At 40.2% G+C, this 16,258-nt stretch overlaps 1 protein-coding gene across 4 annotated transcripts in view; it reads right to left on the bottom strand.

The window, feature by feature from the left end:
* ADGRG4 (adhesion G protein-coupled receptor G4) overlaps positions 1–16,258 on the bottom strand; it is a 1,842,483-nt gene that overhangs the window by 593,481 nt on the left and 1,232,744 nt on the right. For all 4 annotated transcript variants that reach the window (XM_078688599.1, XM_078688601.1, XM_078688598.1 and 1 more), the window contains exon 17: positions 5,641–5,766. In XM_078688599.1, coding sequence (XP_078544725.1) covers positions 5,641–5,766 — 126 coding nt within the window. The remainder of the gene's footprint in view (positions 1–5,640; positions 5,767–16,258) is intronic.

Here is a 16,258-nt window from a genome sequence, read left to right as displayed (position 1 = left end):
CTTCACCCACATTTTATCTACAAAAGTATTTTTAAACATGGTTAGATAACAAACCTGTTTGGGTTAATCAGTTAGCCTACCCTCAGATGTGATGGTTTCTGTAAGATTGGCCATGTCAGTGTCTTTAATTCTGCCAACCATTGTTAGGAAAATAATTGATGCCACCTGCTCCTCCATGGGTAGGAACTCCTGCTCATTGTTTGGACCTTACCAGTGGCCAGTTCAAACCTCAGAGTCTGCTCCAGCTTCCTCTTAGTCATATGCTTGTAGCCATGCCACCTTTTCGTATACTCTGCCACAGTCATGGATGTCAAGAAGTCTTCTTCACAAACAGCCTCTTTTAGCTAGTGGAAGTTTTGAGGTGACAAAAATATCTTTTTTTTTGCCTTTTCATCTCACTAATCAAAATCTCAACTTCTTTCTGGTTAAACTTAATTTCCCTCTTTCTAATCATGTTCTAATACGCTCCCCTTCTTGAGTAACCTCTTAGCTTCTCCCATCATCCTGACATGCCATCTTGGAACATTTCAGAAAATATGTTTCACTTTCTGCACCACTTTTAAAATGTATCATAACGCAATGATGCTTTGCATTATGCAGTTTCGCATAATATTGCAAACATTGTGCTACTGTGACAATTTTCATAGAGATGAAGCTGCTGCCCAAGGAAAAGAATGTTGTGCAACACAACGCTTTTATTTTCCCTCACAATGCACCGCAGCATGATTTTTTATTCATAAATCTAGTCAAGGGTCAGTCATTTCCCCATGTAAAACACTTTCACCTCTATTGGGCATGATTTCCCTTCCTTTTCCCACCGCAGAAAACATATTTCATCTTAGTTGACCACGTGTTTACTAAGTGAGAAATGTCACTGAAAAAACTGTGAATACTATCAAATACATGGTTTTGTAGTTGTTAACAGGTGGTTGCATGACAACACTCCCCTGCCGTCAAAAGACCACTTTCTTTCACTTTTTTCTCCATAGCACAAGCCTCCTCAGACAGGCGGATGTTTGCCAATGTATACGGGACATTTACAAAATTGACAATGAAAAAATGCTGATTCTTTGAATCAAAATTAGTAAATTTGTGATTGTAAAGCCACTCTTTTTTGCATTTCAACGTGGATGTTTAGATTCAAAAGGTTTTATGAAAAAAGCTCGGTGTGTCTTATTGGAGCATTGCTGTCCATATAAAACAGGAAACCCCCACTGGCAAAACCTCTGGCAATCACTGGAGATTACATGCTTTGAGGAGATGTGAGCTAAAAAAACAGTTTTCTCCTGAGTTTCGCATCTTCAACACAACTGCAATTCCATCAATGTCTAGTTGAGCGAAGTGGGGACTACGACCTTAATTTCTAACACCATATCCACCCAAGATCCCCAAATCGCTATTTCCAGCTCCTCCAACTTGATTATAGGAAAGATGAAATCTGGCTAATCATCAACTATTATATTAACGAATTTGGGAGAAATATGAAGGCAGTGACAGAAGCTTTAGCAAACGAGATAGAAACAGCTATTGTAAATATAAATAGGGGTCTTGTTGATCTCATACGGGTAGGGGATTTTAATATTAATTTTTGTAAATTTAGTGGTCTATGGTGTGCAGATTAGAAGATCCCCATGGTAATCCTCTCCAACATTTCACACAAAATGTGTACGGTGACACTTTAAATAGATTATATATAAGTGGAATCTGGAAATATTTAATGATATATAAGTGGGTGAGACAGGGAGAACATTTAGAAGGGGAAACCAAGAGTCTACAATTGACTTTATTTTAGCATCTGCCACCCTAAACGGGAAACTGATCCAGACTGGTACCCGTTTTTCTTGTTATATCGATCATGCTATCTTATTGATCCATTTAAGCATTCTGTATAAGGCAAAAGATCACCAACAGGTAATGGATGGTGTGACCCTAACTAGGAAAAACGGCTACCAACTTAAGTGGACATAGGTACAGAAGCTAAATATAGTCCCTGAAATACTAGCTCAAGTAAAAAGAAAAATGATATATTGTTTGGAAGAGAGTTTTTCTCCTTCATTTTAAATTACCCAGTTCAGAGCATTTTTGGTAAAATTAAAAGAGGCACATACCCGTGTAAAGGCGCCAAATACGACCTCTACCACCCACTGGTTTGATTCATTATGCTTTACTACCATAAGAGCCCTCACCAACGCTCTAAAACCCACCCCTGAGATCCTATTAAGATAAGAGCACTACGAAATGATTACAAACAAACGAGAAAGAAAAGAGAGAAAGATCTTAGGGAGCAGGCTTGGGAAGATTTTGAACAAGCGGCTACTTTAGGTACTAGTAGGGACTTCGGGAAAGTTATAATTGCCCCCTATTTTTAAAGATCTCAAAAATCCTTCCTTAAACAGACATGTAGAGGAGGAAGCATGGGTGGGACACTTTGAAAATATTTTTGGCTCCAGCACCCCCCTGATATTGCAACCCCAGCCGATTTAGTTTATGTACCCCAAGCCAGGTTAACCTTCTCATTATTGGAGGTTAGAAAGGGGCTGGAGGCCTGTGCCCCGGTAAAGGCTCTGGGCCCTGATGGAGCACCAATCGACATTTTTCAGGGGAATTACGATATATTGTCCCTCTACTAAGAAACGTTTTTAACACCATTGAGGTAGAAGGTCCTCCACCATCCTGGAACCAGAATGTAATAGTGCCTATACACAAAAAAGGCGATGGGACGCCCAAAGAACTACCGCCCAATCTCTCTTCTTGACACCACTGCTACACTTATGGGACAGCTTTTATTAGCCAGTCTGGAAGCCTGGCCCGAAGACCATAGCATTTTTATGCAGGCAAAATATGGTTTTTGGAGGGGAATGGGGATGGTGGATTAATGCCTAAACCTCTCATTATCCATAGACAAATACACCAAGGCAAAAGGCAAGAAGTTTTATATGGCCTTTATGGACTTGATCACAGCTTTTGATTGTGTCCCTCATCAGAAGCTGTGGACGTTGATGGAGGAGATGGGCATTGAACCCCCGATAATCTGTTTTATTCGCCAGCTGTATGCAAACGCCACTGCCTGTGTGTGGTATGGCAGAACTGGTGAGTGCACACGCTTCTTCAAGATCGAGAAGGGAGTAAGGCAGGGCTGTGTCCTCACCCGTTTCTTTTTTCCATCTATACTAACGGGTTGAGGCTGCGCTGTCTACCCCACCTTTGGATGTGCCTACTTTTGACCATACCCCTCTTTCGATATTGGCGTACGCTGGCGATGCTGCATTAATGGCTAGAACTGGGGTAGCCTTACAATCCCTAATAACATCATACACTACATTCATGGCCTCTTTAGAACTAACATAAATTAATCCAAATCCTTTATAATCATAGCAGTAACTGGTAGAGAAGAAAAACATCCCTATTTGCATTTGGCAGCAAAGACAATTGAGGTGGTAGATAGTTTACCATACTTAGGAGTCCTTTTTGTAAAAATCACTCCAGGTCTAACTTGGTGGCAGCAAGAGCACAAGGTATGGAAAGGAGTTTTGCTAAGAAGTTAAGTGCTAGTCCCCTGGACATGATTTAAAACATTTATAGTGCAAAAACCAAGGCTGTAACAACTTATGGGGCAGGATTCTGGGGGATGGCAAATGTAGATCAACTCCAGCTACAGTAAGATAGCTTTTTTTAAATCGAGTATCACTACAACACTCAGTCTCAAATTACATTCTACATTTAGAACTGGGGCTATCCTATTTAACTGATTTTATAAGATTGGCACCAATTCTGTTCTGGCTCTCAATTTGGCATAGGTCTACCGTGCACTTAACGCAACATATCATCAAGGATTGTTGTAAATTGGATCATTACAAGCGGTTTGGTTGGCTTACATATGTAGAGGTAGAACTGATTGCTTTAGGGCTGGATGAATTATTCCAAGTTCCTGAATCCTGTATGAGATTTCTGAAGGAAAATGTAAGTGATTATTTTATGCAGAGAGCAAACTATGCCAGCAGGGAAAAAAATCACCTTAAATAAACATCCCTCGCATATGACCTTATTCCACCAAGAACAGGGAAGGCTTTTACTATCTCTCGCACATTACTATGGCACAGCATAGATTTATATTATTGCGTTTCTGACTGAACCTGATCCCACTAATGTTAGGGTACCCAGAAAGGAGATATAAACTCTCAAATTCGTCACCTTGCCAATATAATAACCTTTTTTCCCAGTAAGACCTGCACTTAACATTATTCTGGAAGTACTACTCAGGTGAAAGAAAAGCATTTATTCACCCAATTTTGAGGCCTCACAACCTCTACACAATGCAGGGTGGCTCTGTAGTTTTTAACGACTCTCCCAGATCCATTTGTGTGTTTTTCCCTAGCTTCATTTCTTTGGGTTTGTATGAGAAAGAGGAAAATGCGGGGGTCGATGTCTTAATTAGCAGCAACTAGGTTAGAATTGGACTGATCTCAGCAACATGGGCCAAATTGCCATTAAGAGGTTTTTTTAGGAATTTAACTGATTTGAAATGGTTTTATGATATCATCCTTATTATGTACATGGCTAACTTGATACTGTGGTTCTTAATCTTTGTGTATATAGTTGTATAAGCGGTTTTAGAATATTTTGGATGAACTTGTGCTCTTATGATCTGTTTTTAAAGCTCGAATAAAATTGTGTGATGATGACAATTTTCATAGAGTTGACGCTGCCCAAGGAAAAGAATGTTGTGCAAGACAACGCTTTTATTCCCCCACACAATGCATCGCAACGTGATTTTTTATTTATAAATCTAGTCAAGGGTCAGTGATTTTCTCCGTGTAAAAACACTTTCACACCTATATTAGGCATGATTTTGTTTCCTTTTCCCATCGTAGAAACATGTTTGATCTTAGTTGTTCACGTGTTTACAAAGTGAGAAACGCCACAGAAAAAACTGTGAATACTATCAACTCAATGGCTTTGTAGTTAACTAGTGTTTTCATGGCAACACTCTCCTGCCGTCAAAAGACCACTACTTTTTCCTCCATAGCAGAAGCCTCCTGTGATAGGCGGACGTTTGCTTATGAATATGTGACATTTTACGATATTGACAATGAAAAAATACTGATGCTGTGAATCAAAATTTGGAATTTATGATTGTAAAGCCACCCTTTTGCATTTCAACGTGCGCATTTAGATTCAAATGATTTGATGGAAAAAGCTATTTGTGTCTCATTGGAGCATTGCTGTCCATATAAAACAACACAAGCATCAATGTTCACATTTTTCTGCAACGTATCATGCTGAGGCAAAATTTTAATGAACCAAAATGAGAGGATGTTTTTGATGCTTATGTTCCACACAGAAAACCTTCCATAAAAGCCATACTTGGGCATACACCACATTAAACATGCATTCTGGAAGATCGCCCTATGTTAGTCAGAGTGACTTGGCACTTAGTTATAAGTATAAAGCCCTATATTTCTACAATGCGGTTCAATACGCCACCTGCTTTGAAGCAAATGCAGTCATCTTAATTAGCTCAGTAGATATTGCTTTACAAACCACACGAATCAAAACACCAACATTTAATTTAATTGTCTTCATCATTGACATCTACAAAAAAACAATAATTAACTATGACAAAATACAATACGTTTATACCTTGTTTTTCTTTAAATGCTGTAGAGTAACTGTCACAGGTTCTTCGAGGTCGTTAATGTTTCTATCAGTCACACTTGCACCTATTACATATGTGTTTAGTATCGAATTTCCGGAAATCCCTGCATCCTGTTAATGAAACAGAATAAAATACAGCATAAAAGGTACGCAAAACATGACCAAGAATAAAGGCATCTGAAATCTGTTAAAGAGAAGATTTAAGGTTTTTGGCAAAGTGGTCAATGGTCCGCGGCCACACCTTCCAAGTCCCCCCTTGGGAATGTAAGTGTCTTTCGTTCCTTCAGTTTGACCTCTGTCTATCATTTTCTCTATCTAAACCTCACTTCTTCTCTGCCTCCCTCTACCTCACTTTTCAATGTCATTTTAAATATTTTTGGGGTCTCGAGCAAGACATATTTCAACAGTTTTTGTATGACACTGTGCCACAGATTACATCACTCATGACATGCTAAATGACATTACTGATGACATCTCAACTTATGCTTATGACCGAATTTACCTTTGTGAATAGGTCCAATAACATTGTTAACTGACTTTATATTTATTTACTTATATGTGATGAAGCATTATTATAATATAAATATATATGTATCTTTTAAATATCACAATTGCTAAATATGTTTTTTTAAGTATTGAATTGAAAATGTTATTTACTTTTATTTAGGAAAAATATATTTTTTAACTAGCAAAATCAAGATACGTTTTTTTTAATTATGCAAATAATTTTAAAGTTACTATTTTTAAATCCATGATTTCATTTTTATTACTTAACATAATATGTTACATATGTAATAACCCACATGTTATATTATTTTTTATTTAATTTAAATATGTTTACATACATTTACGTTTAAAATTAACAAACCTGTAATCACCAATATTGCTGGATTTAATTGTTCTAATAAAAATAAAAAAGTCACCCTGTTCAACCTGCTATCTCTCTAAACCTCCACCAAAATCCCTGCTGTTCGTATGGTGTCATTGTGGCACCTGCGTGACCTATGTCAATGTTTCCTAAGTGTCTTTATGTTTATCTTTATATCCTTGCATTCCCATGTCCCTGGAGTATTTGCATGACCGCTGCACCACCCTTCCAAACAGCCGCTTTGCCAAATAGGACCTCATATAAAAAACAAAATGGTCACAAAATACTGGTTGTGAATTGTGGCCAGTATTTTTGTGACCAATGTTCAATTGTGCAGAAACTGTGTACTAGTAGATCAGTTTGAAAACTTTCCATTTGTTGGGGAGGGGGTGCAGGCTGACCTACTTCATAATAATGAGTTAGATCCCAAATTGCAATTTGTTCTGATTGGATCCCATCACGGGGATGCTGCAAGGATCGGGCATCCTAACATCTCTGTGAACCCATTTAAATGCAATATATATATGCTTTTTAAATGAAGCCTATTTTCCTTAAGGAACACTGGGCTATTTATGAACAAAACTACTTTTTTATGAAGTTTCTTTGAGAGTGCACAGTGGTCCCATTGACCACTTACTACACACTTTAAACGCCTGTTCTTTTTATGCTCTATTAATTCATTTTGCTGTGTTGTGATTGCCTGGAAATAGTTTTGCTCGGTTAATTCTCAAAGGTTGGTACTGCGTTACAACTTATGGATGCATACATATTTGCCAGTATCTACATTTCAATCTGTAAATGATACCCTTCTACCTTAGTTGACACCCAGGGCTCAGGCTGTAGAGCGCTGCCTACTATCACAACTTGCATGGGTGTTTCATTGTTGTGTGGATCGGATACCAAATGTGAAATATTGCGCTCTTTTTCTTGTTTATCCGGTGCATTTAAACCAGCATTAGCGATTGTACACGGGCAATTCAAACTTAAATGAAAGTTAGTAAGAGACTGCAGGTTTTCAAGCATATTAACAATGATGTGAATTTTTTGGGTACAAATTAAAACTCCATATGTTGCAATGTGGTGTTTTGTGTGTTACGGTTTATACTCACGAGATGCCTTCAGCCATGCTGCATTGAGTAGGTGTGTTTTCTGTCATCAGTGTGGATTTTCACAGCTGTTCCTGAAAAGTTGTGCTGCTGCAAAGTGTTTTGTTGCAAGAAACCATAAAGCTATTGTGTTTCTTAAGGGGCAATCGATATGCTACTAGTGTGCACCACAGCATCGATTTCCCTAAGCCAACCCAGGAGCTCATAAAGCAAATTTAAATGTTATTTATTGCCCTGTGTCTTTTATCGCAAAAATAACAATTGATGGACAGTATGCAGAACAATGTCATACATTCACTCCAGTACAGACATCTGGGCCTAAATCCATCGTTTTTTTGCTCACCATGCCATTCCAGTTTGGACCCAGCCACATGCAAATCAGTCTTGACCCTGCGCCCATTGGGAACAGTCCAGCTCGAACTGCCAGGCCAGGTCCTCCCTGGACTAGAAAAAGCATCCTAGGACCAGTTTCAAGCTTTCAGCCCTCATCAGCCAGGATAGCTTGAGTTTAGTGGCATGGAGAGCACGGGACCCACGTCTGGGCATACCCGTTCCACTCGGGGTGACAATTGTAAATAGAACAATTGATGGACAGTATGCAGAGCAATGTCATACATTCACCCCAGTACAGAGATTTGGGCCTAAATCCATCTTTCTGTTCCTCACCATGCCATTCCAGTTTGGACCCAGCCATATGCAAAGCAGTCTTGATCCTGCGCCCAATGGGAACAGTCCAACCCGCACTGCCAGACTGGAAACAAGCATCCTTGAACTGGTTTCAGGCTTTCAGCCCTCATCAGCCTGGATAGCTAGACTCCAATGGCATGGAGAGCACGGGACCCACGTCTGGGCATACTCATCCCACTGGGGGTGACAAATGCAAAAAGAACAATTGAGGAACAGAATGCAGAACAATGTCATACATTCGCCCCAGTACAGAGATCTGGGCCTAAATCCCTCGTTTTATTGCTCACCATGCCATTCCATTTTGGGCCCAGCCATATGCAAAGCAGTCTTGACCCTGAGCCCATTGGGAACAGTCCAGCCCGAACTGCCAGGCCAGGTCCTCCCGGGACTGGAAAAAAGTATCCTAGGACCTGTTTCAGGCTTTCATACCTCATCAGCCAGGATAGCTTGACTCCAGTGGCATAGGGAGCATGGGACCCACGTGTGGGCATACCCGTCCCACTCGGGGTGACAAATACAAAAAGAACAATTGATGGACAAAATGCAGAACAATGTCATACATTCACCCCAGTACAGAGATCTGGTCCTGAATCCGTTTTTTTTGCTCACCATGCCACGTTTTTATCGGCTCATGAATTCATGGCATTATATTTTCTACTGTGAATGCATGTGGTATGGTGATCAAAACATTTCTGAGAAATATACATACTTCACTTATGCCTTAGAACCTCTCCTTTTCCTTTATATTTTCAAAATAGCTGAAAATTTTTTCATCATACCAGGTATAGGCATGAAATGATTGAAGCACAGCCATGCCATTACATTTGTTTAGTTTTAATAACACAAGGTAACCCCATAAATCACTAGGGACCTGGGGTATGATATCTAGTACTACATCAGTGGTCCCTTATAGAAGAATTGATAACGCATCTAAATGGAATTTAATCATAAAATGTGATGTAGGGAAAAATCCATTTCCATTTGTAGGGGGGCATTAGAATCACATGTGTAGAACATATCTGTATATAATCCTTTGTCGTGTTAACCTAAGTGTTAGGATCCTGTAATGTAATAACATAAACGTGACATGTTTAGGCCAATATGTAGATTACGTGAAGAATATATGTGGAAAATGTTTATGCAACTAGCAGAGAACATTAACTGAAACCCTCCTGTTATGTAACTGACAACCATTTATTATCAAACATGTTTATTAATCTTGTCATTTTAAAACGTAGATAGGAATATTAACTGAATGTGCCTTAATTCTTATGTAATTTTGTAAAGTTCATGTTCCATTTCTCTTATGTTAGCTAAATCTTGCAGGCTTGGAAGGCATTTTTCCTGGAATCTTTCGCATTAGAATTAATAGTTTGAATTTCATGTGCACGTTGGATCCTGTTCTTTCTCACGTTTGTGTTCCAAATGGAAGAAGCGCCTCTGTTAGTGAAAATAATGTCTTTGTTTTAGGAGTTAGGCAAGGATAGAAGGGGATACATTGGGAGTTAATGTCAATAAGCAGAACTGTTGTATTTTCTCACTGGAGAAGGCCTGGGAATCACGGTCATCTTGTTACTGTTCGAGAGCATTACCATCCTGTGGAAAACTGCTTATGCGAATGTGGCCTGATCAGATGGCATGGGAGATAATATCTTAAACAATCTCTGTCTCAATAGCTTAGTGCTACCTGACCCATTGAAGTGGAGAGACTCTTAAGGAAGACTCCACACACTGACACCTTAACCTACCCTACCCTGATGAATGCTTAAATAGGGATGTTACATTAGCGCTAGTGTAGGGACACATTGACGCTTTATTTTCTGCATCTTAATTCTTGAAATAATTGTCTTGTGCTTGTTGCACAGCCTCAATTTTATCCCCTGATGTGGCTTTGTGTTAGCTCCTATGTATTTCTACACCCTTGTCTTGAGCTGTCTGTATGTCCAGTGTTTTCTGGCTTTGTAATAAACCTAGTAATCTTATTTGGTAGTCTGTGTTTATTAAGGGTCTGGAAAAATGCGATTGGATTCATTGTCATTGTTAACAATTTTTCGTTGCTCCACCCTTTCATTTTGCTAAAAAGTACCATCGCCTTGACGTTCTAGAGCAGATCTAGAGCGCACAGATCCAGCTCCTTCAAATGCAAAACAGAGACAAGGCAGTCGTGCCATTGAATGGAACGTGCTTGGTGCTCTCTGTAATGCGGTACACATGGGTGATAAAATTTATCATAGGGTGCATCAATTATACAAGAACAGCACAGCTATTAATATATGATACAGAGCATTTTTAAAGGGTCCACAAAACAGTCAATGACGTTTCAATGGCGTCATCATCGGGACTCTGGATGGTGGAGCCCGAGGCCAGAGCCGATGCCATGATATCGGTTGCCCCTCGGTTTTGTTTAATGGTGTCACGAATATTAATAGTCGAGCCCTTAGTAGAGAGTCAGAAAAACTGTCTTGTGATAATGCAACCCTGCGTAGAATGCATCTGAGATGTCTGTGCGTCATAGCAATGCCAGTAAAGGTAGAGTGCTCACTATTTGAGGACTGGATGTGTCCATTTTTGGTATATTAGGCAGCACTGGTTTTATATTATTTAAAATGTGTTTATCATCTGTTCCATGGATTCACAGATAAACACACAAAAAATAATCTTACAGAAAATCCCATTTTGAAGAGGAACTAAAACAAGTTTGGGACCTCCTTATGACCTTTCAACTTTTTCACTGACCTGCACCAGTTTTGATTCTCAGTAAGGTATCATTTAATACATTTTCTTTTACCTGATTGATGCAGGTTGGTGAAGGGGTGGCAACTTTACTGAGGATACAAAAATCTGATTTTTCTACTGAGTGTGGTGTAAACCTTAACTACAGAAGCACCACTGAGTCTGGGTAATATGTATAACAATCTCAGTCATAGAAAGAAAGTAACAATTTAATACCTTCAGTGCATTACTAAAATAATTTATTTCTATGATTGTGTGATCAAGTAGCACCTCCCCAGGCATCGTGTAAAGCAGGATTTGGAACAAATGCCTACACCTTTCCTTTACAACTCCCTCACATACTTCCTCTTCATCAAGCATTGGGGTAAAGGCAAAGAATCCTGGCACCTGAATGTTACTAAATCTTACTGTTTCTGATGCTGCAGTGTATTTGGTACTGAGTATCAGCTTTGGGTGTTATTTAATTTGTGCCTCCAGGTTAGAGTTCAAACATGTACTATTAACAGAAGAGAGTGATTTTATTAACCACGTCCCTCTCTTTGATGATTTCCTGCCCTAGAAAGTTTTTTGAGTGGGTAATCCTGAAGTAAGAGATTTCCAGAGATCTGCAAAGCCTGCAGCGCCTTGTAAAAACCAGGTAAAATGTGGGGTAGAAGGCCATAGAAGGTGGAGCTGGAGTTGGAAGCCAAAATGACCAGACCTTGATGGTTCACACCAAAGGGCTGGATGATCCTGCACAATACTGGTCCAAGTTACCTGGCCTCCCATGTCCATTTCCACTGCTATGCTAGAAATCTTGCATTTGCCCTTAACAAGAGTGCGAAGTGAGGAGGACAAGGACTGGCGGGTGCTCTTTCTCCTTTCTAAGCCCCTCAGTTTGCAACACTCTCCCTCTGCATCTGAGACAGGAAAGTTCAGAACTTGCTTTAAAAGAAAAGCTTAAACCAGGGTATTCACTCTGTTATTTTCTACGTTTCTGCTAGACTAGTAGCAGAATATAAATTTGTCTTCGACATCATCCTCGGAGTTTTGGTGTTAAGGCGAGAGGTGGACTTTTTTACCTTTGTTGCTAGTTTACTGGATTCAGAGCATGGTAAGGGGTCAGCTGCCAACTGGTGCTAGGTAAACCATGGTCCTGCAAGGCCCTTTTCTGCAGCTGGAATATACAGTATAGCTCACATGTAAATGTGTTTGTGAATAATTCTTAAAAATATGCTTGGTAAAACAACAACTTTTACAGGTGGAAGACAGAATTACACATAAAAAGTATTTGTGCCTATGAATTATAATAGAATGAGTGCTTCCCTTCTATGTTCTGGGTTAAGAAAAATAAGCAATACACTTCCCTCCAACTATGTTAAAAAATTAAGTGATTACGGACTATGTTGCATGTTCTTCACAAGAGCCTGTAAATTGTTATTCTCATAACAATTACAAATATTACATATATAGTGCATTTCTCAGGAGATACTGGGCTACCCTGAAATTTTAAATGATCGGTTGTAAATGATTTATTCCTAGCAAATTGAACATCATAATAAATACAAATGAAATGCTTTTTTGAATGCTTAGGATTAACCACTTTTTTAAATCAATGCCAACTAAACCCCTGGTTCTACAAGTTGGATTTGTGTAAATACTTTTATTACATTTGAAGCTTTTTGTAAGTGTAGTTGAATGCTAATTTAGTTCTTACAAATAGGAGATGGAGTAGATGGCTTGGCTAAGTTAATACTCTATTGGCCAGGTGCAAAGAAGAATCATCTTTGGTAAGTGAGTTAAGTTGTATGTGAAAACCTCTGCCAGTGCTCGTCGAGGTAAAGCTCGACTACTTTTGGAAACAGCTTAGTGCTCCTGTGTGAGTGCTTGATAATTTTTTTATGGTCTGGCCTAACAGCCCAGTTGTCAGCAGACAGTTAGGTGAGCATCACTAGAAAGGCTTTGGCTCTGCCCACATGTTGGGAGCCAGGAGTACATGTTTTGCTTGGCCTGAAGTTGTGTGATACCAAAAAAATGCTTGCCCTCCATGCAGCTGTGGTCATTTTGCTTATTTATCCAACTGCTTGAGCTTGAACTCTTGACATATTGATAGGTCAGGCCTAGTGCCTTTATCAAACAATTTCATAACCAGAAACAGGCCTATAACCATAATCATTGGCTTACCACCATAACCAACTGAGTCCTGTATAGAGTTTAGCCTTCGTCACAAGCCAAAAAGTGCAATAAAGTACTATTTTTAGTGAAAGCACATGCATTCATGCAAACCAAATCCTGTACTCAGGAGAACCAACATGTGGATGAAGTCTAAGCCCCTCTCTTAAAACTGCCTTAAATAACCAGATAATTTATGGTGTTTGTCTTTCTGGGAGCAGCACAGCTATGAGGAATATATTGCAGTTCTAGCACACATGCCTTTCAATATTAACTTTAGACTTCTGGGTCAGATTTGTATTTGAGAGCAGTATGGGATACATAGGAGTACACTAATCTACATCGATTTTTATGTCTGGCTGGTCAGTGCAACTTTTGCCTGAAGTTATGTAGTCAACAAAAAAGAACTTGCACAGTACTACTGAGAGAGGGGCTTAGGCTTTATCCACATGTTGATTGTCCTGAGTACAGGATTTAATGTTATCGAATTTATGTGCTTTCACTAAAAGGACTGCTTGTATTGCCTACTCTCTACACAGGTCTCAGTTGGTTATGGTTGCAAGCAAATGATTATAGCTATAGGCCTGATCTGTTGATAAAATTACATGATGAAGGCACTAGACCTGACATTTTATTGTGAAAAGCATACGTTAAAGTCAATATCCATTTAATTGTCAATTGCTATTATTCTATATTAAGGCCTACCGATTTTGTTAATTAGAATCTCATTGAATCCCATACTAATGTTGGCTACCCCTTGTTAAAAACCATGTATACAGATGTTTTGCTATGTGAGAATCCTTGTTATGCTGTCTAAGGAGAGAGGTAGTATTTTGCTCAGCCAACTACAATTTTGTATTTCTTTCTAATTTTATGACTGCATACCTAACGGTTGCCTTGTGGAAAGGCTTATGCTCAAAACTGTAGGCCTGAGCTATAGTAACATGCTAAAAGCCTAACTGGTGCACTGGTAAACATTTAAAAAAATAATAATTTTGATTGAGTTTTAAAGTACAAAGACAGGCATAACCAAAGTACATTCTTCTAAAATGCTAATTTTTAACCATACAGTTGAGATAGTGCAGAGATCCGAGTGAAATGTAACTTGCCTGTCAAAATTGGGGAAAGAAAAGGACGAGGGAGGATCCCAGTGAGAGTAATGAAGAGAAGAACCATTGGGGAAGTTGTGTCGGTGTACCAAATAGTGTCCCCCTGTATTACCCCACAGTATCTCTGTGCTTACAAAAGCCTAGTGGGCCATCCTGTCTGAAGAAAGGCCATCCGCTGCATCAGCCGGAGCTTCCCTTATCTCCACGTGTGCTCTCAAATACACTTCTAAGGGGGTTTTGATGTCCTTGGAATGGAATTGCACTAACATTAATTCTAAATAGGCTGACAAATATTCCTGACAGTAAGCTTCACCTCCTAGAAGTCACCCATCCCTACGAGGTGTCGGTCACTGGACCCATTGCATAGCTATCTGGTGTCTAGCCAACAGCAGTAGCATCGCCGTTAGCCTAAGTGCCTCCAGCGAGACATACTTGACATAACCTAGCAGTGCAACAAGCAGCAAGTGCTAAAGCACACACCCAACAATACCCTCTAGTGTCAATGACTGCCAACCAATACTGTTGTATTTGGGGGCAGTCCCACACAAAATGAAGGAAGTCCGCAGTTGGCACAAAACTTCACAAACATCATCCATCCTCATGAATGTCAATTTTGGGAAATCTCACAGGGTGTGGTATAGTCGATGCAATGCACTAGGTGCAACCTGTAATTAGGGGAGAGGGCCCTCACTGAGAGCAGCAGTACCTCAACTGTTCATTGGTAAAGGGGAAAGCGAGGTCCAACTCCCATTCTTGTCTAGCACGCGACGCACAATGGTGACGTCGTCTGCATTTCTGCGTATAGTCTTGTTACTAATGTGGGCAAGGAGGGGGTCGAAAGAGTTGTTTTAAGGACCTGGAACGTGAGCGAGCTTCAGGGAAGGAGTCATGCAGCATTATAAGAGCAGCGTGCAGTTGGTAGTATATAAATGTGTTTAGCAGGGTCACACTAGGTCCCTGGAGAGCCTGTTGTGGTGTAACAAAGGTTCCCTCCAGATATACTGCCTCCTTAGATGTGAGCAGCCTGCTAAGCAAACTGGACCGGGTGCCTGCATCAAGTGTGAAAGGCATGGAGGGATGATCAATTATCAGCCCTGAAGGAGCATATAGGGGTCCCAGCCGTGCACGCCATCGGAGGTCATTCCAGGCCCACACCATGCAAGCCACTGCATCTATTTGCAATCAAGGGAGCTTAGGTGCCAAGTAGAGTACTATCGGAAGAGGACAGGGTGCAATAGGATCCTGTTCTGATGCTGTGTGCACCATAAATTGCATGGGGAAAATCCAATAATTTTCAAACTGTGCCTGTGCACACAATAATAATATAGATTCATGTCTGGTGCCCGCAGTGCTCCCTGCGCGAATGGAAGCGCCAACACCTTCCAGGCGATGCAGGATGGTCTGCCAGCCCACACAAGAGTCACCAGGTATGACCGGAGTCACCGATGGAAAACAAATGTCAGGGGGAGTGGTACATTTATAAACAAGTAGAAGAACTTGGGCAGCACCACCATCTTGGTAATATCAAACCTGCCAGTTAAGGACAACAACTGCCTGTGCCAGATCTCCACTCGTTCCACCAGCCACGTCATGAGGCTCCAAAGGTAATCCAGGCTTCAGCCCAGTCATATCCCAGATATCTCACTGACTCCCTGGCTCATCTGAGTGGATACTCTGGAACAAACTCCTCAGTTACGTCTGTGGTGGGAACCAAATGGACTCAGCATATTTTATGGTAACCCCTGTCAGATCCCCAAATCTAGTAAATTTCTGTATCAAAAGGCCCAAATTGTCTCAGGGTTCCTGACATACAATGTCACATCATCAGAATACATAGATTATAGGATCTGAGGCTGCGTGAACCCCAGCCCTCTAAGAGAGTGGTGTTCAGGCAGTTGTGCCCACAGTGGCTTCATAGGAATGGCAAATAATATTGGCAATAGCAGGCA

This window comes from Lissotriton helveticus, chromosome 4_1 (assembly GCF_964261635.1).
Source record: "Lissotriton helveticus chromosome 4_1, aLisHel1.1, whole genome shotgun sequence".
In the NCBI taxonomy this organism is placed as follows: Eukaryota; Metazoa; Chordata; class Amphibia; order Caudata; family Salamandridae; genus Lissotriton; species Lissotriton helveticus.
This window is presented reverse-complemented; position numbering and strand designations above follow the sequence as displayed.